Genomic DNA, 21,328 nt, shown 5'->3' with positions numbered 1-21,328 from the left:
TTGAAACAATTTATGTCACGGTCTGATACATACCTATCAGCCCGGTATAGCTCCAGGGAGCCGAAGGGGCTCTCCACAGACAATATATACTGTACAGCATTTATTGGTGAAAGTGCAAGAGAAATGTTTGAAGTACGCATCGAAGCTTGTCCCTGTTGTGAGAGTATTGTACATACCTGATCACAATATAAGTGACGAGCAAACTCCTTGAGGTTATGTGAAGAAAATTATCAGTATTAGTAAGGTATATTTCATGTACAGTAATAGTCACCTGAAGCTGCGGCAAATCTGAAGACAAAAAGTGTCTCTAGAACAGTGCCATGTCGATTTTGATATGGCAAATAATAGCTGTCACAACTAGAATTTTCTCAAGAGGTCCCTATGGAAAGTGTAAACATCGGGAACAGTTAAGCAGAATATTATTAAGCCAAATTGTATCTTTATTGGTATCCAGTTTAGACTTTAGATTTCACTGCTATTTCGTCAACAGCTTCAGGCATGTACAGCAGGTACATTGATAACATATGCTTCACATGAAATCTGAATTTGTAAAATTCAGATTCCTGGACAATTTAATTAATAGCACATGGATGCCATCATTTGTAATATATTTGCCCTATTTTGAGCTTGGCTCTTGACACACAATTGGCTCATGCTTGCAACATATCATACAAAGGTAATGCACAGGTGTAAGAAGTTTCACCACAATCTATAAACAGTTGTTGATTAAAAGTTACGGAACGAACACAAACCAATCCTTTACCATTGGATCAATTTGTGAATGACTTGTGGTCTACAAATATGGTTTATTTTTTCAACTTCTCTTAAGTAATGATACTCATTTGTATGAAGTTTTCTTAAATTACCTTCATCAGAGATCTAAAACAATGATGGAGAAACAAAATACTAAAAATCAAAGAGCTAATGAATGTCATCATTCAATGCTGTCAACTGTGTATATTTTTCCCGAGTAGTTATGTTTATTAGTCTTTTCCAAAGATTACTAAATTTATCGATACAATTTTACATGTGATATACAGTACAGTATGTAGATCTTATTCTTAATCAGAAACGTCTTATGATGCCACCATTATTACACCTTGGGTTTTACACACACATCTTTAAAGATAAACCTTTGCTGCTAGTACAAAGTAGGCCATCCAAAACACAATGCATTTATAAGCTTTCTTTATAATTTCATATCTAATCAGACATTAAACTTGTTATTAGATATACAGTATATACTGTACAGTATGTGTGTGTGTGTGTGTCATATATATATATATATATATATATATATATATATATATATATATATTAGATATACAGTATATACTGTACAGTATGTGTGTGTGTGTGTCATATATATATATATATATATATATATATATATATATATATATATATATATATATATATATATATATATATATATATATATATATATATATATATATATATATATATATATATATATATATATATGACACACACACACACATACTGTACAGTATATATTGTACAATATCTATATCTAATATATATATATATATAATATATATATATATATATATATATATATATATATATATAATATATATATATATATATATATATATATATATACACATGTATATATATATATAATATATATACAGTATATATATATATATATATATATATATATATATATATATATATATATATATATATATATATGTATATGTATAGATAGATAGATAGATAGATAGATAGATAGATAGATAGATAGATAGATAGATAGATACTATATATATATATTCATTACTCTATATCCTGAAAAGATGCAGTACACAAATCAAGGTACAAAAATTGAAATACTGTATTTGTACAATTGTACAATTACTATACCAACATTTATGTGAATTTGCACATCTTTGTAGTAACATCAAACTTATATTTCCAGCTATACAAACTCCCTCCAACATTCCCAATATAATGAGTATGTGAAAAACATCATTCAAAAGAACAAGAACTAACCTGCGGCGTGTTCGATGTTCCAAGTCAGGCTGCTGCTCATCTTCACCTACCATGAGACACATATTATTAGAAACCAGTATGGTGATAAAAGATAACTTAACTCTGGCAAAGTTTGGTCATCCACAGAGGATGTACCATTAAGGGCATAAAATTAGACCTTCCCATTTGCCTACTGAGATGCCTGTTCCTCCTTCAGTGAAGTTTACATTACAAAACAGTGCAATCTCAATTTAATAAACCTCGATTTGGCGATTCTTCAGTTAGAAAACACACTTTCCATGCCAGATTTACTCACCTGATTCAACAAACAAGAATTCAATGAAGCAGGGGATGAGTGAATTTGCTTAGCATGTTGGGATTGAGTCCATACATAGAGGCAACATTACTAGAAATAGCTGGCCCTTGGGTAAGCCACTGAGCAAATTTAAAACCAAATTTTATGTTTGTTTTTCAGTTGCAGAGATTTTTATTCAGTAAAATCTGGGCCCTTTTTCTTTTGAAAATGAGATTTCGAGGATTGAGCATGGGAAAGATGCTAGACATGTTTAAATCTTTTACAGATATATTCTCTTGGTTGTTGCCGTCCAAATGACAGGTTAAAAATAAAATTTTGCTCAGTGAAATCGGCCCATAAAGTGTGGGAAATATTAGGTATGAATGGTAACGCATAATATGGCTCCAATCACATTTTTAATGATTTTCGTAGATGGACGCAACATTATGAAAAATAGTAAGGGCCTTGGGAAGGCAATTGAGAACATTTAAAACCAAATTCTACAGTTCATTTTAATTTTAAGTCCCCAGTTTTCTCCTTTGAAAATGAGATTTCAAGACTAGGCCACAGGAAAAATGTTTGATGTAGTTAAATCTTTTACAAAGAGGCTCTCTTGGTAGTTGTCCCTCATATGACAGGTTGGAATTAAAATTTTACTTGGTGAAATCAGCTCTTTCAGCATCAGAAATATTAATGCATGAATGGTAACTATTAATGTGACTCCAATCATGGACCCGGATTCATAAAGCAGTTATGCAAGCACTTAAGAACCTGTACATCTTTTCTCAATCTTTGGCGGCTTTGTTTACATTTATTAAAACAGTTCATGAGCTCCAAAGCACCAGGAGGCTTTTATAACAATAACAACACTTGATTGGGAAGTTTTTGTACTTGTAAACTGTTTAATGAATGTAACCAAAGCCGTCAAAGATTGAGGAAAGATGTACACGTTTTGTAAGTACTTTCGTAACTGCTTCATGAATCTGGCCCATGGTTTGATGATTTTTGTAGATTGAATTAATATTACAAGATCCAATTGGAGCCTTGGGAAAGCCTTTGAGGATATTTAAAACCAAATTCTATGAATTGTCTTTATTCCGAGTTGGCAAGGTTTTCATTTACTCAGATATGGCCTTGGTATGTTCTGAAAATGAGTTTTGGGGCTGGGAATGTGAGAAATAAGCTTAATATGGTTAAATGTTTTTGCAGACATGTTCATTTAGTAATTGCCTATTATATTATAAGTTGAAATTAAAATTTCACAAAGTGAAATCAGCCCATAGGCATGGGAAATCTATCCTCAAGGCATCTCCTCACTGCAACAAATTTGGGTTGTTCCACATACTTCACAGAATGGAGGTTGTACTGTATTAGCATCATTAGCTACAGATGAGTCATCACTCATATAGTATTCAACAACTTAATAATGGATTAAATAGGCACTACAGTATTTCACTTCTCTAACACTTATTACTGTATCTCCATTCTTTTCTCTTTTCTATACTGTAAAAAGTATTCAAGATTAATTTTGGCTCTTCTCTTTAAAAATGCTTTCCAACCCAGTGAGCAAAACATGCCTAGGTAATGCCGAGTCAATATTATCAATGATTCAATGTTAAGTCAACATCATTTGCCCACCAGTTAAGGTTTAAATTTTCCAAAAGAACAATATAATCATAACTGGTCAGGAAATATTCTAAAGCTTTTCTAATTTACCGACGGGGAAAAATGTCAGATGACCAGCCAACACAACACTGCTGCAGTGCTAATATGGCAAAGGAAACACCTATCAATGAACGAATATACAAGAATAGTGCTCTAATGAATGGGTAAGAGCGACCAGCACCTGTTACATGCTGTCAATGAAGGGACGAAGATTTAAAGCTCCTACAACATTGCTCTAAACATTTATCTCAATATTAGGCTAATTTTAGATTTACTGTATTAATATTTTAGATTCACCATACAGTAGTTAAAATTTTAAAATAATTAACAAGTAAACAGTCAATGGATTTAATTGTCAAAACATTTTTATACATATTTTCATCCCAATATAAACAACATAGTTGTCACAAATTGATTCATAAAATCAGTTGTGTTAGTTTCTTATTTATTAATAATTATACAGTACATAAATAGAAGACATGAATTTTGTCATTGTACAGTACAGTATTACTTAAAGGAAAATTATCAAAAGTATTTTCAAGATAGTTTCTAATGCCTGAACTTTAGTGTGACACTTCATTTTAAAATCTTTAATGTCTTTCATATAATTTCATCCTGAACATAATAATAAATAGCAGGTTAAGTGCATAAATACTAAAATGAATTAAAACATTATGATGACAGGATTAAGTGTTCCCTCCTCAACAAAGGTGGGCTTAGTGGAAGTTCAGCTCATCCTGGCTGATATGAAGAACACTATCTGGTACAATATTATATCAAAACATAATACTGTACAGTCATAATTTTGGTACTGTAGTTCATAATCAATTACACAGGGGTAAGTCTATTATTTTAGAAAGCATTTCAGATCACCATTTTATAATTTATTAAGATAACTTTATCCATTATTTCATTATTTAATTATTTGATACATACCAAATCGCAGACTTCCAGCCCTGGAGAATCTCATTTTTCCAAATCTCCTCTTTACACTGGCTGTAACTATTGTGTTCATAAGGGGAAAAAAAAATCCATGTGTTTATATGTAATCATAAAATGATCCAAGGTGATAGTTTAACTGGTATGATGGACAGGGAGTGAAAGAAGCAAGGTCAACAATGGAAAATGGTAATTTAGAAAGAAAACCACAGACAGCTGGTGGCTATGAACAGTGACACACACAAACACTGAGCAATTAACAAACAAGAGCTTCAGAGTACAAGAAATATGACAAACAAAACAAATAAAGGGAACATGTGTGTTGCCAGATTTGTTAAAAATTAATTAAATTGTGAGCTTATGTGCTGTAAATTGAATATGCTAATGCATGTATCAATAGAAGTTTGAAAGCATTGTTCATGAATAAGGGGCTACTCTGAATACCATTATTTAAATATTTCAGAATACCAAGTGGAACACACTGTTGAAGTGCCCAAAACCAAGAGCCTGGGTATTAATAGAGGACACATTAACAATGCATGCTGTCGGAGCAGCAAACTTCAGGATGTCGTAAGGGTGAAGATACACAGCCAGCTGGCTGAAGCCAACCACCTGACCAGCAAGATTCAAGTCATGGAATACAGGACACGGGACATGAGGTTGACAAGCATAGCATTGACCCCAAGACATGAGTAGTGTGCAAAGAACACTGCATTGTAGTAAGAGGTGCACCCACAGCTAGATAAACCAGGTGTCAATGACTAACAGACCCCACTAGAAAACAGGAACTTCAATCTTAGGCAAAGATGGCAGAGAAGACTGGAGGTGAGAAAAACTGTTACCTAGCACATATATTTGTAAGCGGAAACAGGATTGTCTTGGGACATCCTTTCATTGCAGTTATGGCTATTTGCCTCAATACAGTTTGATTTCTGATCCCCATATTCTACCTGCCTCAATGAAGAGACAATGGGAGATTGCAAAGGCCCTCATCTCTTGTAAGCAAAGAGAATCTTCTAGGATACCTGACAATGCCAAAGTCTACTTGGTAATGAATAGTGTGTGTGTGCAGGCTTGGGAAGCTACTGAAGGAGTTTGCCTGGAAAAATACTTTACAAAATGCTCTTCAACAGCATGTTTACCAATATATAGTAAAAGAAATGTTCCTTTTCTGATACTGCAGCATCACATATGGAGTTTTGGCATTACATATATGGTGGAACATTTAAAACTTATAAAACCATGTCTGAATGTAGACTAAAATGCTCCATTCTGAGCTAGTCACTCAGCCGATTCCTTAGAAAACGTTCTGTTCTTTCCCAAGTACAATACAGTCCAGACACAGCTTGGACAGGTCAAAATTGGGGCTCTGCCACAGTAAGGGTCTTTTCAAAATGTTTCTTCCAAGTCATACTGGAACAAGAAAGATAATGGAAAGCTGTTCTATCCAGCCCCAAATGACCTCCAGAAAGCCTATTGATCATCACTCAAAATCCCATCCAAGTATTACTTAGCCTCAAAGAGCTCACGAAGTAATGCTCTGCTAACTGTTTGTTGGCACAATTGGTCACTACCTTCGAACACCAAAAGATGTCACCAACTACATGTCAACACAATAGTACGAAGCTGCCCACCTAATATTTAGCCCGACTAAAGCCTCCAGACAGCACAGGAAAACTTGATAACAAAATAAAGGAAGAGAAGCAACTGAAAGGTTGCTCAAAATCTTCATCTAGTTTTCATCTAGAGTCCAAGCATAGCTATGTCAATCAGTTGATCCTTTATGCACGAGTTATGAAAGGTGCTAACTATGACTACTGTAAGTACAAAAATGGAAGGCACATGCTGAAGAGCAGATCCAGAAGCAGCCTCAGCATGAAGGTAATTATACAGCAGTATAAATCTCTGGTGCACCCCACTTGGATTATTGTGTCCAAGCATGGAGATATCTTCAGAAGGACATTTTTGCTTTGGAGAAAGTTCAGTGCCAGGTGACTAAAATCATTCTTGAACTAAGTCAACTCTCATACCAGGAAAGGTTGAGAGCAACAGGGATAAGAACACTGCAAACCAGATATGACAGGGCTGATCTCATTCCAACTTTTAAAATATTGAACAATTTGGAGGATGATCCAAAATCCTCCAAATTGTTCAATATTTTAAAAGTTGGAATGAGATCAGCCCTGTCATGTCTGGTTTGCAGTGTTCTTATCCCTGTTGCTCTCAACCTTTCCTGGTATGAGAGTTGACTTAGTTCAAGGATGATTTTAGTCACCTGGCTAGAACAGGTCACCAAGATCTAGAACACTTTTTTAAAAGGTCAGATATAACATGAACAAGGAGCAATGGTTGCAAGCTCAACAAGCCACAATGCAGGACAGAAAACAGGAGATGCTCTTTCACTCAAATAGTTATAAACCCATGGACTTGCCTACCTTAGGCAATGCATTAGGCAGTGATGTGGTGGAGACAGACTCCATATACAGTTTCAAATTTAGATATAATAGAGTCCAGTAGGCTCAGGAATCTGTACATCAGTTGATTGACAGATGAGATGCAGGACCAAAGAGCCAAAGTTCAACCCTTGCAAGCACAACTAGGTGAGTACAACTAGGCAAGTACAACTAGGCGAGTACCTACCGAAGCCGTAAATATCAAAATCCTGCCGAATTTCAAAATCCAGCTCGACAAAATCATCAAGACAAATGTGGGAACATTTTGACAAGGACTGGAAGCCGGCAGCTTGACAAGCCACTAGAGAGTGGGGCCTCCCTCAGTTAAATTCAGGTAAATGTTCAGAGCAGATGCTGCTGCTCATTTTTTTTTTTTTTTTTTTTTTTTTTTTTTTGCTGTTTTTCACATGCCATCTATGTAAACAGAGAGAGCAGGATGGCCACCATGCTGGGTCCACTAGTTATGAACCCATACCAGTATTATAAAAAATAACCAAGTAACGGCTTATTAACCACCTCACACCTACCATCAGCCACAGCACAATGAAACACCACCGAGTATTGCTTGGACGGGCTCTTGAGCATACTATAGGTGAATAAATCTTCACGAATCATTCTAGGCTTAATAAAGGTTTTCTTCAGAGTGTATCTTTTGCTACTATCACCTGACGAGAGACATTTATAAAAGATCCTCACTGCACAAGAAAGTAAACATCAAGCTGGCCTGTTTTGATCCTGTTATGAAGGGCAGGCAATTGCTTAAGAGAGCAACCGACTGGTAGAGAACAAGAAATAGCAACTGGAATACAGAACAGTTCAACACAAAGTATGCAGGTGAGGATAGGGGTATAAAGATTCAAGATACTAAATTAGAATCATAAATCTGTCAGCCACACCTACCAATTTCAAACTGGACACGATTCTTCTTACGAGTTGAGTCATCAATATACTGTAAATCAGATTCCATTGGCCGAATGCAGGGTCTGGAAAAGAAGTACAGTATGCAGTTTTTATAATCCAAAACTATACTCTCCATTTGAACATACTGAACTATTAGTATTATCATCCAAATAATTTATTACTACCAGTATTTATATTTATTGGTTGAACAAAGTACATGAATAATGGTATTAGCAAAACAAAAACAAGAGACTAGGCTATTTGCAAATAAAATTTTGTATGCAAGGACCTTATCAAATCCAAGAGATATTATATACAAGGTTAGATGCTCATGCAGTAATGGGAAAAATGGAGAGATGAAGATGAGGCAAGGCTAGAAAGTTGAGGAATTAAATACATCACAATATATATTTCTATAATAGTAACCTAACAAGTATTGCAATGATTAAATTTTCTCAATTCATTTTGATAGCATAGTTGTGTTTAATGGCTGCAGATTCTGTACATTTTCATACCTAGTTACATTCTTCCTGAGTGGTTCCCAGTTCAGTTAAATGTAGGTGGAGACAAGGATTCAACAAAGTTAATTGCGTTTATCCTTAGAAACTTTTATTTCACTGCGCAATGGCATTCTGCTATAAATAAACACTTCCTCTGTGTGTGTACTCACCTATATGTACTCACCTATATGTGCTTGCAGGATCGAGCATTGACTCTTGGATCCCGCCTTTCGAGCATCGGTTGTTTACAGCAATGACTCCTGTCCCATTTCCCTATCATACCTGGTTTTAAAATTATGAATAGTATTTGCTTCCACAACCTGTTCCTGAAGTGCATTCCATTTCCCCACTACTCTCACGCTAAAAGAAAACTTCCTTACATCTCTGTGACTCATCTGAGTTTCAAGCTTCCACCCATGTCCTCTCGTTCTGTTACTATTCCGTGTGAACATTTCGTCTATGTCCACTCTGTCAATTCCTCTGAGTATCTTATACGTTCCTATCATGTCCCCCCTCTCCCTTCTTCTTTCTAGTGTCGTAAGGCACAGTTCCCTCAGGCGCTCTTCATACCCCATCCCTCGTAGCTCTGGGACGAGTCTCGTTGCAAACCTCTGAACCTTTTCCAGTTTCATTATATGCTTCTTCAGATGGGGACTCCATGATGAGGCGGCATACTCTAAGACTGGCCTTACGTAGGCAGTGTAAAGCGCCCTAAATGCCTCCTTACTTAGGTTTCTGAATGATGTTCTAACTTTTGCCAGTGTAGAGTACGCTGCTGTCGTTATCCTATTAATATGTGCCTCAGGAGATAGATTAGGTGTTACGTCCACCCCCAGGTCTCTTTCACGCGTCGTTACAGGTAGGCTGTTCCCCTTCATTGTGTACTGTCCCTTTGGTCTCCTATCTCCTAGTCCCATTTCCATAACTTTACATTTGCTCGTGTTGAATTCTAGTAGCCATTTCTCTGACCATCTCTGCAATCTGTTCAGGTCCTCTTGGAGGATCCTGCAATCCTCATCTGTCACAACTCTTCTCATCAACTTTGCATCATCCGCAAACATCGACATGTAGGACTCTACGCCTGTAAACATGTCGTTAACATATACAAGAAATAGAATTGGTCCCAGCACCGATCCTTGTGGTACTCCACTTGTTACTGTTCGCCAGTCCGACTTCTCGCCCCTTACCGTAACTCTTTGGCTCCTTCCTGTTAGGTAGTTCCTTATCCATTCTAGGACCTTTCCCCCCACCCCCGCCTGCCTCTCGAGCTTGAACAGCAGTCTCATGTGCGGTACTGTATCAAAGGCTTTTTGGCAGTCCAGAAATATGCAGTCTGCCCAACCATCTCTGTCCTGTCTTATCCTCGTTATTTTATCATAGAATTCCAGAAGGTTTGTTAGGCACGATTTCCCTGTCCAGAACCCATGTTGATGTTTGTTCACAAACCTAATGTTCTCCAGGTGTGCAACCAGTCGTAGCCTAATTATTCTTTCCAGTATTTTACAGGGGATGCTTGTCAGTGATACAGGTCTGTAGTTAAGTGCCTCCTCCCTATCTCCTTTCTTGAAGATCGGCACGACATTTGCCTTCTTCCAGCAACTGGGCAATTCTCCTGACATAAGTGACTCATTAAAGATCATTGCCAGAGGCACACTGAGGGCCTGTGCTGCTTCTTTTAGTATCCACGGTGATACTTTGTCTGGTCCAACTGCTTTAGTTGCATCTAGAGTTGTCAACTGTTTCATTACCTCCTCTGCTGTCACCTCTATATCTGATAGTCTTTCATCTAGGGTAACCCCTTCCAACAATGGGAGCTGCTCAGGCTCGGTAGTGAACACTCCATGGAAACTGGCATTCAGTGCCTCGCAGATTTCCTTGTCACTTTCAGTATATGCCCCCTCTGTCTTCCTTAGTCTTGTCACTTGGTCGTTCACCGACATTTTTCTTCTTATATGACTGTGTAGTAACTTAGGTTGTTTTTTCGCTTTGATTGCAATATCGTTCTCATAGTCCCTTTCCGATGTTCGTCTTATGTTAATGTAATCGTTCCTAGCTCTGTTGTATCTGCTTCTGTTGTCCTCTGTTCTTTGTCTTCTGTACTTCCTCCACTCCCGCCTGCTGGCCATTTTTGCTTCCTGACACTGTCTATTAAACCATGGGTTATTATATTCCTTCTTATTTTTTCCCTTTACCGTTGGTATAAATCTCTCTTCGGCCTCCTGGCATTTCTGTATGACTAGGTCCATCATATCTTGGACTGTTTTTCCTCTAATTTCTTCCTCCCACTGCACTTCACCCAGATAGTCCCTTATCCTCATATAGTCCCCTTTCCTGTAGTCAGCTCTCCTTTCCCAGATCTCTTGTCCCATGGTCATAATTTTGAATTCCATCATGTAGTCAAAGACTAGGACACAATGGTCACTGGCCCCTAGAGGTATTTCATGCTCTAAATTCTCGATATCTTCTACGTTCTGGGTGAAAATCAGGTCTAATAGGCTCGGTGCATCTCCTCCTCTTTCCCTTGTGTCTTCCTTCACATGTTGTGTCAGGAAATTCCTGTCTATAACATCTACTAATTTTGCTTTTGTGTGTGTGTGTGTGTGTGTGTGTGTGTGTGTGTGTGTGTGTGTGTGTGTGTGTGTGTGTGTGTGTGTGTGTGTGTGTGTGTGTGTGTGTGTGTGTATGTGTGTGTACACAGGCCCTTTGTGTGTCAACTTTAGAAGTGAAAAGTTTTCATTTAGGGTTGATGTGCATCAAGTCGATAAACTTCTCTTCAGGGTACCATAATTTTCATGGTTCCATAAGACCTAGTTTTGGGACTTAAGTGATTGTTTTTCCATGCTTTGGTTTTTGGTGTCTTATGGGTTGCATCTTGGGAAATTGGTCTAGGTCTACAACTTTCGGGATCTCAATAAGTCAAACACTTCCTGTCCCCAACATTGAAAAGTCAAACAAATTTAATAAATTTGTTATCTAATACTATAAAAGGTAGTCAAATCTCAAATATGAAATACCTGAGCTTAGGATCATCTGCTAGTAATGGATAATTCTCCTCCTCGTCCGATTCTTGACCTGAAGAGACGTCTCTGCATAAAATCGATTTGGGGAGACTGCTTCCCTCCATTCTGTAAGTGTAATTATTATATATAGTAATATAAAAAGAGCAAATGAAAATTATGCATATGTGTACATGAACATAACACAACTACTCTATCTCCCACACATTAGGCCAGTCTTCAGGAATCTCAAACAGGAATCGTTCAAAATACTGTTCACCATAAATAGGAGGCTATACTGGAATATACAGTGATAGCACAAACTGTATCAGTGAGTTGGGAGGGCCTTGATGACCAGGTCAACCCAGACGTGTTGACAAGTGACCCAAGCACCGGGCACCACCAGGTACCCCATGGCAAGGGTGCACCCGATCCCACAATCGTCATCACCACTAAATCAACAACAACAACCCCATTTAGCACAAGAATATAGAGCATGCCAGCTCTTTTGTAGGAAGACCAATACAATGCATCAACCATGTGGGAAGAACCAGAGTCATAAACCAAGTCATCTATTAGTAGCCAGTGTTGCCACCCACCGCATATCCTACTGGTAATTTGCCTAAGTCAACTGTTTTCCGCCCATTTACTCTAGCCTCTACTATGCTAAAGCCTTTTTGTGTTCCCAGGTACTCCATATTCTGTGTGTACTGCTGCACATGTGGGCCAGTTAAAGTTCAATCATTGAACCTGTGCCGCTTTCTGTAAAACTTACAAACAGTAGACTCTTTACTTAGGCTTTACGTAAAGTGTAGCCAAATCCAAATTGTTTAATTGTCAGTAGGTGGTGCAATTATATCAATAAATTATGGTAACATCTGGGCATTAATTCTCTTTAAATTAATCACTTGTTAAAATTACAAATAATCTGCCACTACTGATCTCACTAGCTCCAGTCTAAATTCTTTATGCCAAACCCACCACTAACCAAATTCCTTCTCTTGGTTCAATAGAAAGGTAACACCTGGTGATGATTAAATGGTCTTGATTAATTATGTCAATTAAGACTACCATCATTTAGAGCATAGTATAATGAGGTACAAGGCTTCTTACCTCAGGTTGGCCTTTGCTCAGGCACACAGTCAAACTCATTAGCAACTTACAGAGTTGAAATGATACATCAAGGAGGATCCATAGTTGTCATGAAGATGGCCATGGTAAGAATTCTTTAAAAACGGTATTACTTTAGTGTATGATGGAAATGAATTAAGTACTGTACAGTACAGCATTTATACAACATTCACATATTCCATATCCCTATAGTCCTCATATTCACTGGGGTTACTGTGTAGTATAGTACCATTATCACAAATTGAAATTGCATCCTAACATTCGCATCATGTCAATAGCAACTGCTGGGTGCTCAAAGTTCAACCATCGGCTTTCAGTGAACTACAGCAGCTTCTCAGTAACAGATCTTCCCTCTTCTATTTTCTTACATCATCTTATGAGGACCAAAAAACACCTTTAGGTCAAGTATATATTTATATACAATATTTTTCTTATATTCAATACATGCATAATATTCATAAAACTCTATTATCCATTTGCTTTTGAGCCTTACTCTTGTAGATAAAATATATATCTAAATGCAATGTATTTGTGGTGTTAATAGAATAATGCAAGCGATGTCATGGACAGGTATGGAGTGCAAAAGTAGTGTATTTAGGTTCGATCACACCAAATGAATAATGATCAAGCAGAGAGTATCCTCCTTGCATAAAGTGTATGCAAGGAGGAAAGAGGAAGTTTCAATGAAGAAATGGACAGATATGGCGAGTGAACACGTGAGGAAGCCGAGATCAAGTATAATCAGTGCACAAGACGTGATTACTTAAGTGTAGTTACAGGATGAGAGTTACGCTCGTGGTGTTCCATCTTCCCAATACGCTTGGTCGCATAATGCTCTGAAACTACTGACAGTTTTGGCCTCCACCACCTTCTCACTTAACTTGTTCCAACTATCTACCACTCTGTTTGTAAAAGAAAACTTTCTAATAATTTTTTGGCACCTGTTTACTTAACTTGAATCTGTGTCCTCTTGTTCTTGAAGTTGCTGGTTTCAGGAATTCCTCTTTGTCAATTTCTTAGATTTCTGTTATTATTTTGTAATTGGTGATAATATCACCTCTATTTCTTCTATTTTCTAGCTTTGGCATATTTAACGCCTCTAGCCTCTCCTCGTAATGTGGTGTGGAATAAGTCTAAGTGGAATAAGTTTGATGGGAGTAAGGGGAGGGAAGGGAATTATCAGGAGAAAGTGCCAATCCATTACGACTACACAGGACTTACAAGGGGCCAGGATATGGATTTGTGATGGGACGAGGGAAAAGGAATGATGCCCAACCACTTGGATAGTCAGGGATTGAATGCCGACCTGAACGAAGCAAGACCGTCGCTCTACCGTCCAGGCCAAGTGAACAGAGTGGGGGAGTGATTGTTTACCATTTCTTTAAGATAATAAATCAAGCAGATATACTGATGTGGATGTTTTACTGAAGTGTGCTTGTGCCAATTCTACATAACATTAATTACTGTAGATGGAATAATGCAATAAATGGACGAGTATATTTTTGTCAGAACTTTTATCTATTTTTGGCCTAGGCTGCCTTCCTATTTCCAATTGGAACAGTTCCTACCCATTCCAGGTAAACAGGAAACACGATAATGATGCTGACTATTTAAGAGCACCAATCACATATAAGGATAAAAATGAGTACAAGAGTCGACATTTATTGTGACTGCAGTACTGTAATATCTAGATAAAACAAAGCAACTCACCCAAACGTGGTTTTTCTAGTAGTTTCTGGCGTTCCCACTTGAAAGGTGGTCACTGGTGGTGTGCTCATTTGAAACGAGGATGGTGGTGGTGTGCCCAATTGAAAGGAGGGCACTAATGGCGTGTCCACCCGAGAGGAGGGCACTGGTGGCGTGCCCACCCGAGAGGAGGGCACTGGTGGCGAGTCCACCTGAGAAGAGGGCACCAGTGGCGTGTCCACCCGAGAGGAGGGTACTGGTGGCATGTCCATCTGAGAGGAACCTGCTATATTTTCATTTTTTTCCTCCTCCTCATTCTCCTCTTGCTTGTCCTGTTGATAATGAGCAAATTTAATTATATATGAATGTATGCCTTTTGTTTACTAATACTGTTTTCACCCAGATGTAACAATTAACTACTTCATCAGACTAAACATTGTACATTATGACAATAAAAATAATGGAGAGCAGTACATTAAACTTCTGAGGTAGATATCAGTACTGTACATACTATTCTAAACACTAACTTGAGCTTCTGCCTTATCAAATATAACACATGCTATTCAAATTGTCAATAAAACAAAAATAAAATATATATTTTTTAAGATTCATAGGCTTAATTAATCAGCATCATATTTTCTGTTTTAACACCTGTAATTTAAAAATAAATCAATATTTATCGTCCTACAGAGAACTATGTTTCCAATATCTCACCAAGCGAGTGTATGATGGTTGAGCATCTTCACTCTGACTACCCTTGCGGCTACCCCTACGATGGTGGTGCGGCCTCAAGGGGTGATGGACATGAGGGAAAGTATCACTTCGATGAACTGTAATAAATGTTGTTATTATTTTTTAAAAGTACATAATCATTAAAATAACTAGTAATCCATAGGCATTTTTCAAAGCATGTGAATAGTTACAACAAAATGTTCTCCATGTGTACACAAATAGAGAAAACTGGATTGTGTGTTTCAACAAACTACCACATTTCTAAAGTTACCTTTAAGAAAGATATTTTCTTACATTGAAATCCTTTCAAGCTATCTGACAGCTGTTTATAATGTCCTCCTACTCACAATGCCTGTTGAAACTTCTCATTCTAGTTTGACTTGAATGTATTACAGAAAGCAAATTTATAAATTAATGACAAATCTTTTTAACAAAAAATTACAATGTAACATTCATGCCAGGAACAGTACAGTACTGTATAATGAATATTAACCTAGATGAATACCATAGAGTTGGAAAACATGGCTAGCCAGAAGCATGCCAACTCATAGGGTTGGAAAAACACTGCTAGGCAGACGAGTGCCACTACATAGTGTCAAATCACTGCTGGGCAGAAGCGTGCCATTACATGGGATGGGGAAAAATTGGCCGGGCAGATATGTGCCACTACATGGGGTCAGAAAAATTAAAACTACCCAGAACAAAGTTAATTATAGCCCAACCGATAGTATGTGTCAACTTATGCTTTCCTGTATCATAATATCATAATAAATCTTTTACAGCCATTTAATTTGAAAAATATTTACATAAAAATATTTTAAAACATTTTTATAACTAGCTGCAAAAAAAATTATTTATAGGATGGCTACCTTTTCTAGTTTGCTAGAGCTGTTATATATATATTATATATATATATATTATATAATATATATTATATAATATATATTATATAATATATATATATATTATATATATATATATATATATATATGTCGTACCTAGTAGCCAGAATGCACTTCTCGGCCTACTATGCAAGGCCTGATTTGCCTAATAAGCCAAGTTTTACTGAATTAATATATTTTCTCTAATTTTTTTCTTATGAAATGATAAAGCTACCCATTTCATTATGTATGAGGTCAATTTTTTTTTATTGAAGTTAAAATTAACGTAGATATATGACCGAACCTAACCAACCCTACCTAACCTATCTTTATAGGTTAGGTTATGTAGCCGAAAAAGTTAGGTTAGGTTAGGTAGTCGAAAAACAATTAATTCATGAAAACTTGGCTTATTAGGCAAATTGGGCCTTGCATAGTAGGCTGAGAAGTGCGTTCTGGCTACTAGGTACGACATATATATATATATATATATATATATATAAATAATAAACTATTCTAAATATTATAAATAACCTATAATGAGTACAGTATAAATAATACAAAAAATTAATTATTTTATTCATTGAAAATCAATTACATTAGTGCCCTCTGATACTCAAAAATCATGCAGTCTGTGAAGTAAGAATTTAAGGAGAATATGACAACTTATGCATACAGGTATTTAGTTACATGGAATGTGAAGCAATATTGTATGCAGTCCATATATGGCTTCTGTAAGTGAACAATTCTTGAAAAATATATTTGAGTACAGCTTGAATTAGCCAGCAAAATGTTTATAGTACTGTACTCTGCATAGATACACAAGTTTAAACATAAGCAAAGTAAATGAAGACATTACAATATACAGTACAGTATTATAATGCTTGCCAATACTACTGTATATCCATGAAATATCGAACCTTGGATTAAAAAAAATCCTTACATTTAATATCAGAGTCGCGAATCCGTAGATCATCAGTTTCGTACACCTGTAATTCTTCATTATATCCAGGTGACCATGGAGCAGATTCTCTGTCTTGGGCATTAAGCTGGCTCAATGAAAAATCTTCCAATGTTCCTTCACTCTCAAACATCCTCTCCATGTCCTCATTTAGTTGCTCAGTAGACTGCTTTTTCTTTTTAGTCCCATCATCATAGACTGGCGACTGAAACAAAACAAAATGTTAATAAAAGAATGTTACAAATTTGTATGAATACAGTACTTATCAAAATGTATCAAATATTGTATATTTTAACAAGCAATTCCAACATGGTTTTACAAATGCATACAATATACTCTGCACCCTCGAAAACCTGGACCTCCATATAACAGAACTGTTTAAATGACTGATCAATCCACCAGTTGGATTTCCTCTTCAAATTCTGATTTCTCAGAAAAATAATCTGGATTCTGAAGGAGGATGCAGTGACATCTGGATTGTCTGTTCATGACAGTAATTTCCAAAATTTTAATTTTTTTCTTGTTTTGTTTATTTTTATTACTGTATTTGATTTATTTGTAATTATTATTATTTATAATACAGTACAGTAATGCAAGTATATATTTCAGAAATCTTTTACTAAACTTTTACTCTACTTTAAATTGTATGTAAGATTTTGTTCATGTGACAGTTTTGCCGAGGTATCCAGACCTACTGTGAGGGCACATGAACCAACCAAACATTTTCCTTGTGTTAATTCCCACATTGTGAGAATGTGGGTTAATCTCTCCTTACCAAAGCATTTTCACTAGTTTTTCTCTCCTATATATCATTATAATATTTGCAAGTTGAAGTAATGTTGTGCAGCAAGAATATATCAGACAAGAGTAACAGGAAATTCCTTATCCTGGACAACAAGGCTGAATTATTCCATAATTGTAACTGTAGCTATGGAGTAAAGCCGCTAGCAGAGGTGTTTGATAATAGTACTAGTGTTGTTTCCAATATAAAAATGTAAAGGATGCAGCTCATAAAGATTGTGAATAATGTGGAGAGTAGTAGTGGAAAGAAGTGACAAAATATTGCAACCTTTTGAACACAAGGTTGACAAAAATTGCCAATTATTGTACAGCAGCATTGTACCCTGGGGTGGTGCACAGTCTGTAGCTGAAAGAATGGCATTAATCATGAACATTGAGGACTTAAAAGGCCAATTCAGGATAACTGCAGAAGATTAACCAATCTCATTACAGTACACAATACTGTAACAGCATCTTACTGCCGCTGGTTTATCAAGACCACCCAGCATGTGCTACAAGAAGGTAAATGACCAAGTTAATGTAAGGTATTTTGTTTATAATAAGTATAATGTATATTGCAACCTCCAAAAAGAAATCACAATACCATGATTGTGGTACCATGATACTGTACTATGAGAAAATCTTTGGAGCCAGCGGGCCAAATCTAACCAGCATCCTGAGTTACCCGACATGTGTGCCTCCATCTATGGCGATGTGCTTCAAAGATGCACAACCTGGAATCTCCTCAAACCTCACTAGAAATTTTGAGACACCAAGATGGTATAGTCCTCGAGCTGATCCTAATTTCCGAATAATCTAGCTTTCCAAATAATTGGAGTTTTGGCTATTTATTGCATGTTTTTTGGCTTTTTTTCTTAAAAGCAAATGATATCATATATGTTTTGCTTATTTAAAACACACAAGTAACATATAAATAAAGATTTTGTGTGCATATTAAGTATATTACCTGTAACCTACATTTTGGCAGCACTCACGATGGGTATGGGTTCCATTAAAAAAAATTAAATTAACTCTAAAAATATCATACACACAAATTTACAAAACTGACTAAATCAATAAAGTTAACCTTGCAATTATATCATTAAATTTCTCCTAAAGATATCAGAGATTAAGTCTTATATACAACCCATCATTGGTACAAACGGTGGCCAGGTTCACAAGACAAGTTCTAGCTACACATGTCAGTAGTAATGATTAAGTAATGTTAACATTACCTTAACTTAAGTAATGTTGGATTAAGGCTCTGCCTGAAACACTATGCGTGTTAGTGGTTTTGCATGAATGTAAAAACACCAATACAGTATTATGTAATCTCACCAACCCATTGTACCTTTTTGCAAATAAATTATTATTATTATTATTATTATTAATTATTTTTCAAAGTACAGTTAACCATGTTCAAAACTACAACTCAAAATGTGCTTTGTTCGCTTTCATCATGTAAACACAAAAGAAATATAACCAAAATACCTTACTTAACCTCACCTAGAATAACTGTGTAAACTCACAATACTGTAGATAATACTGATTTACATTTGGTGTTGTTTATCATTATAAAGTGTGAAAGTATAGAGTAAAGGAGTTGACTATACATGAAGGAGGTCTATATACTGCTGGTATTTTATATGATACCCAGGGGGGTAGAAATAGCCTAAGCTACTCTATCCCTTTGAGAAGTTTTTTTTCTTGTCTCAATAAACATACTTGAACTTGATATGATACCCTGACAGAACAGTAAACACACTGTATTGTATATTATATTAAATATAAGTTATGAATTAATAAGAATTATAAGTTACAGTAATTGAAGTATGACAAAGCTTATCCTGCCAGTTGGTTGTCAGGTGTACAAGTCAAATACCGACATTAAATTTACATCAATTAGCACAGTAGTTGACATTGCTTGGCTGGAAGATGGGTTGGTACACTAACACTGCTTCTGCATAGGCTATAAATTATTTATCAAATTCGATTTAGTCATATAGGCCTATTTATTGCTAGAAAATCAAATGATTATATATACATGCAATTAATTCCTAAGAATTGAAATACAGTATATAATTAATTATAGTACAGTATAAACAAATTAATCATTCCCTTTCCAATTTTGAAAATAACTTCATAGGCCTACTTTATTTGTCTGCTTACACAAACAAAATGAAGGAAAATCTTCCAAATAAATCAAGAAAGACACTCATGAAGTAGATTATTCTCACCATATTCGCCAGGGAGGATATCTTCTCCATCTTTAAAACGTGGTGAAATTATTAGCTGCCAAACCAGTAGTAGTATTGGACACTCCCTGCCCAGGACAACTGATGCAACTTCTCCAAACCTGCCGGGGAAAATTCCAATCAAATTAGAGAATTTTTTTTAGCAAAACAGCAAAATAATTTATACATCGCATCATACGGGAGATAAATTACACAGGATATATATATATATTATATATATATATATATATATATATATATATATATATATATATATATATATATATATATATATATATACATATACATATATACTGTACACAAGAAATAATATTAACATAGTCCAGTGAGAAGTGTGTCATACCTATATCTGACTCTCAAACGTAACCCACACAAATACGTCTATCACCAATTCAATTTATTTCTTTATTATGCACCCCATACCCATCCCGTAGGCAGTGGTGGAAAGGGCTGTCACCCTCGAATTAATTTGTCCTTTTTGCCAAAAGCAAAAATTCCATGTGAGTATAGTGTAATATGTACTTGAGTGTGAGGCTGGAGGTGCGACACACGACACGCTAGAGTAGCCAGGTGTGTCAAGAGCCCGGGGCCGAGTATGCTTCAGTCACCATCAATCAGTAACACTTTGACAGGTTTGACGTTAGGCTCAGTAACCCTAACAAGCTCTGGAGGGTTGTTAAGGTCACCGCAGGAGCTTACTGACTAACTGGCAAGTATACTGGAGTCCTGAAAATGGTTCAGGGCAAGACTTAACACCGTGAAGCCGGGTGGTGTATATATCCAACATGTATTGCATCAACACAAGTAACATTGCCAGTTGTTCTAATAGTCGTTTAATATTTACGGAATTATGATCACGAAGGCAAATTATATGCTGAGTGAAATTGCATTACAAATAAAGTAGAAAAAACTGTTGCAATTTTACAACCAACACGGCGAATCATTTATTATAAAAAATGTTGTATTTATTGAGTAATTGGGAGCTAGTTTCGCCGATAAGTAGTGAAGCTTGACAGCGCTGAACAATACACGGGATCTCGTGGTACAGTTGGCTTCGTTCTCCGCTCACAATCGGGGATCCCAAGTTCGATTCCCAGGCGGGATAGAAATATATAGGCATATTTCCTTTCATCTAATGCCTCTTTTCACATAACAATAA

General features: G+C 36.1%; 1 protein-coding gene across 1 annotated transcript in view; it reads right to left on the bottom strand.

Annotated features, from left to right (window-relative positions):
• The window catches only part of LOC123746730 (Anion exchanger 2), a 148,820-nt gene extending 127,931 nt beyond the window's left edge, over window positions 1-20,889 (bottom strand). The window contains 8 exon segments of the mRNA XM_069321710.1: window positions 2,020-2,065; window positions 8,251-8,333; window positions 11,765-11,875; window positions 14,588-14,895; window positions 15,278-15,393; window positions 17,117-17,339; window positions 20,152-20,270; window positions 20,513-20,889. Of these exon segments, the coding sequence (XP_069177811.1) occupies window positions 2,020-2,065; window positions 8,251-8,333; window positions 11,765-11,875; window positions 14,588-14,895; window positions 15,278-15,393; window positions 17,117-17,339; window positions 20,152-20,181 (917 nt within the window). The 5' untranslated portion in view covers window positions 20,182-20,270; window positions 20,513-20,889.
• Window positions 20,890-21,328: the final 439 nt, after the last annotated feature.

Source organism: Procambarus clarkii, chromosome 10 (genome assembly GCF_040958095.1).
Source record: "Procambarus clarkii isolate CNS0578487 chromosome 10, FALCON_Pclarkii_2.0, whole genome shotgun sequence".
Lineage (NCBI taxonomy): Eukaryota > Metazoa > Arthropoda > Malacostraca > Decapoda > Cambaridae > Procambarus > Procambarus clarkii.
Note: the sequence above shows the minus strand (reverse complement) of the source record. Positions and strands in the feature narration are given on the sequence as shown.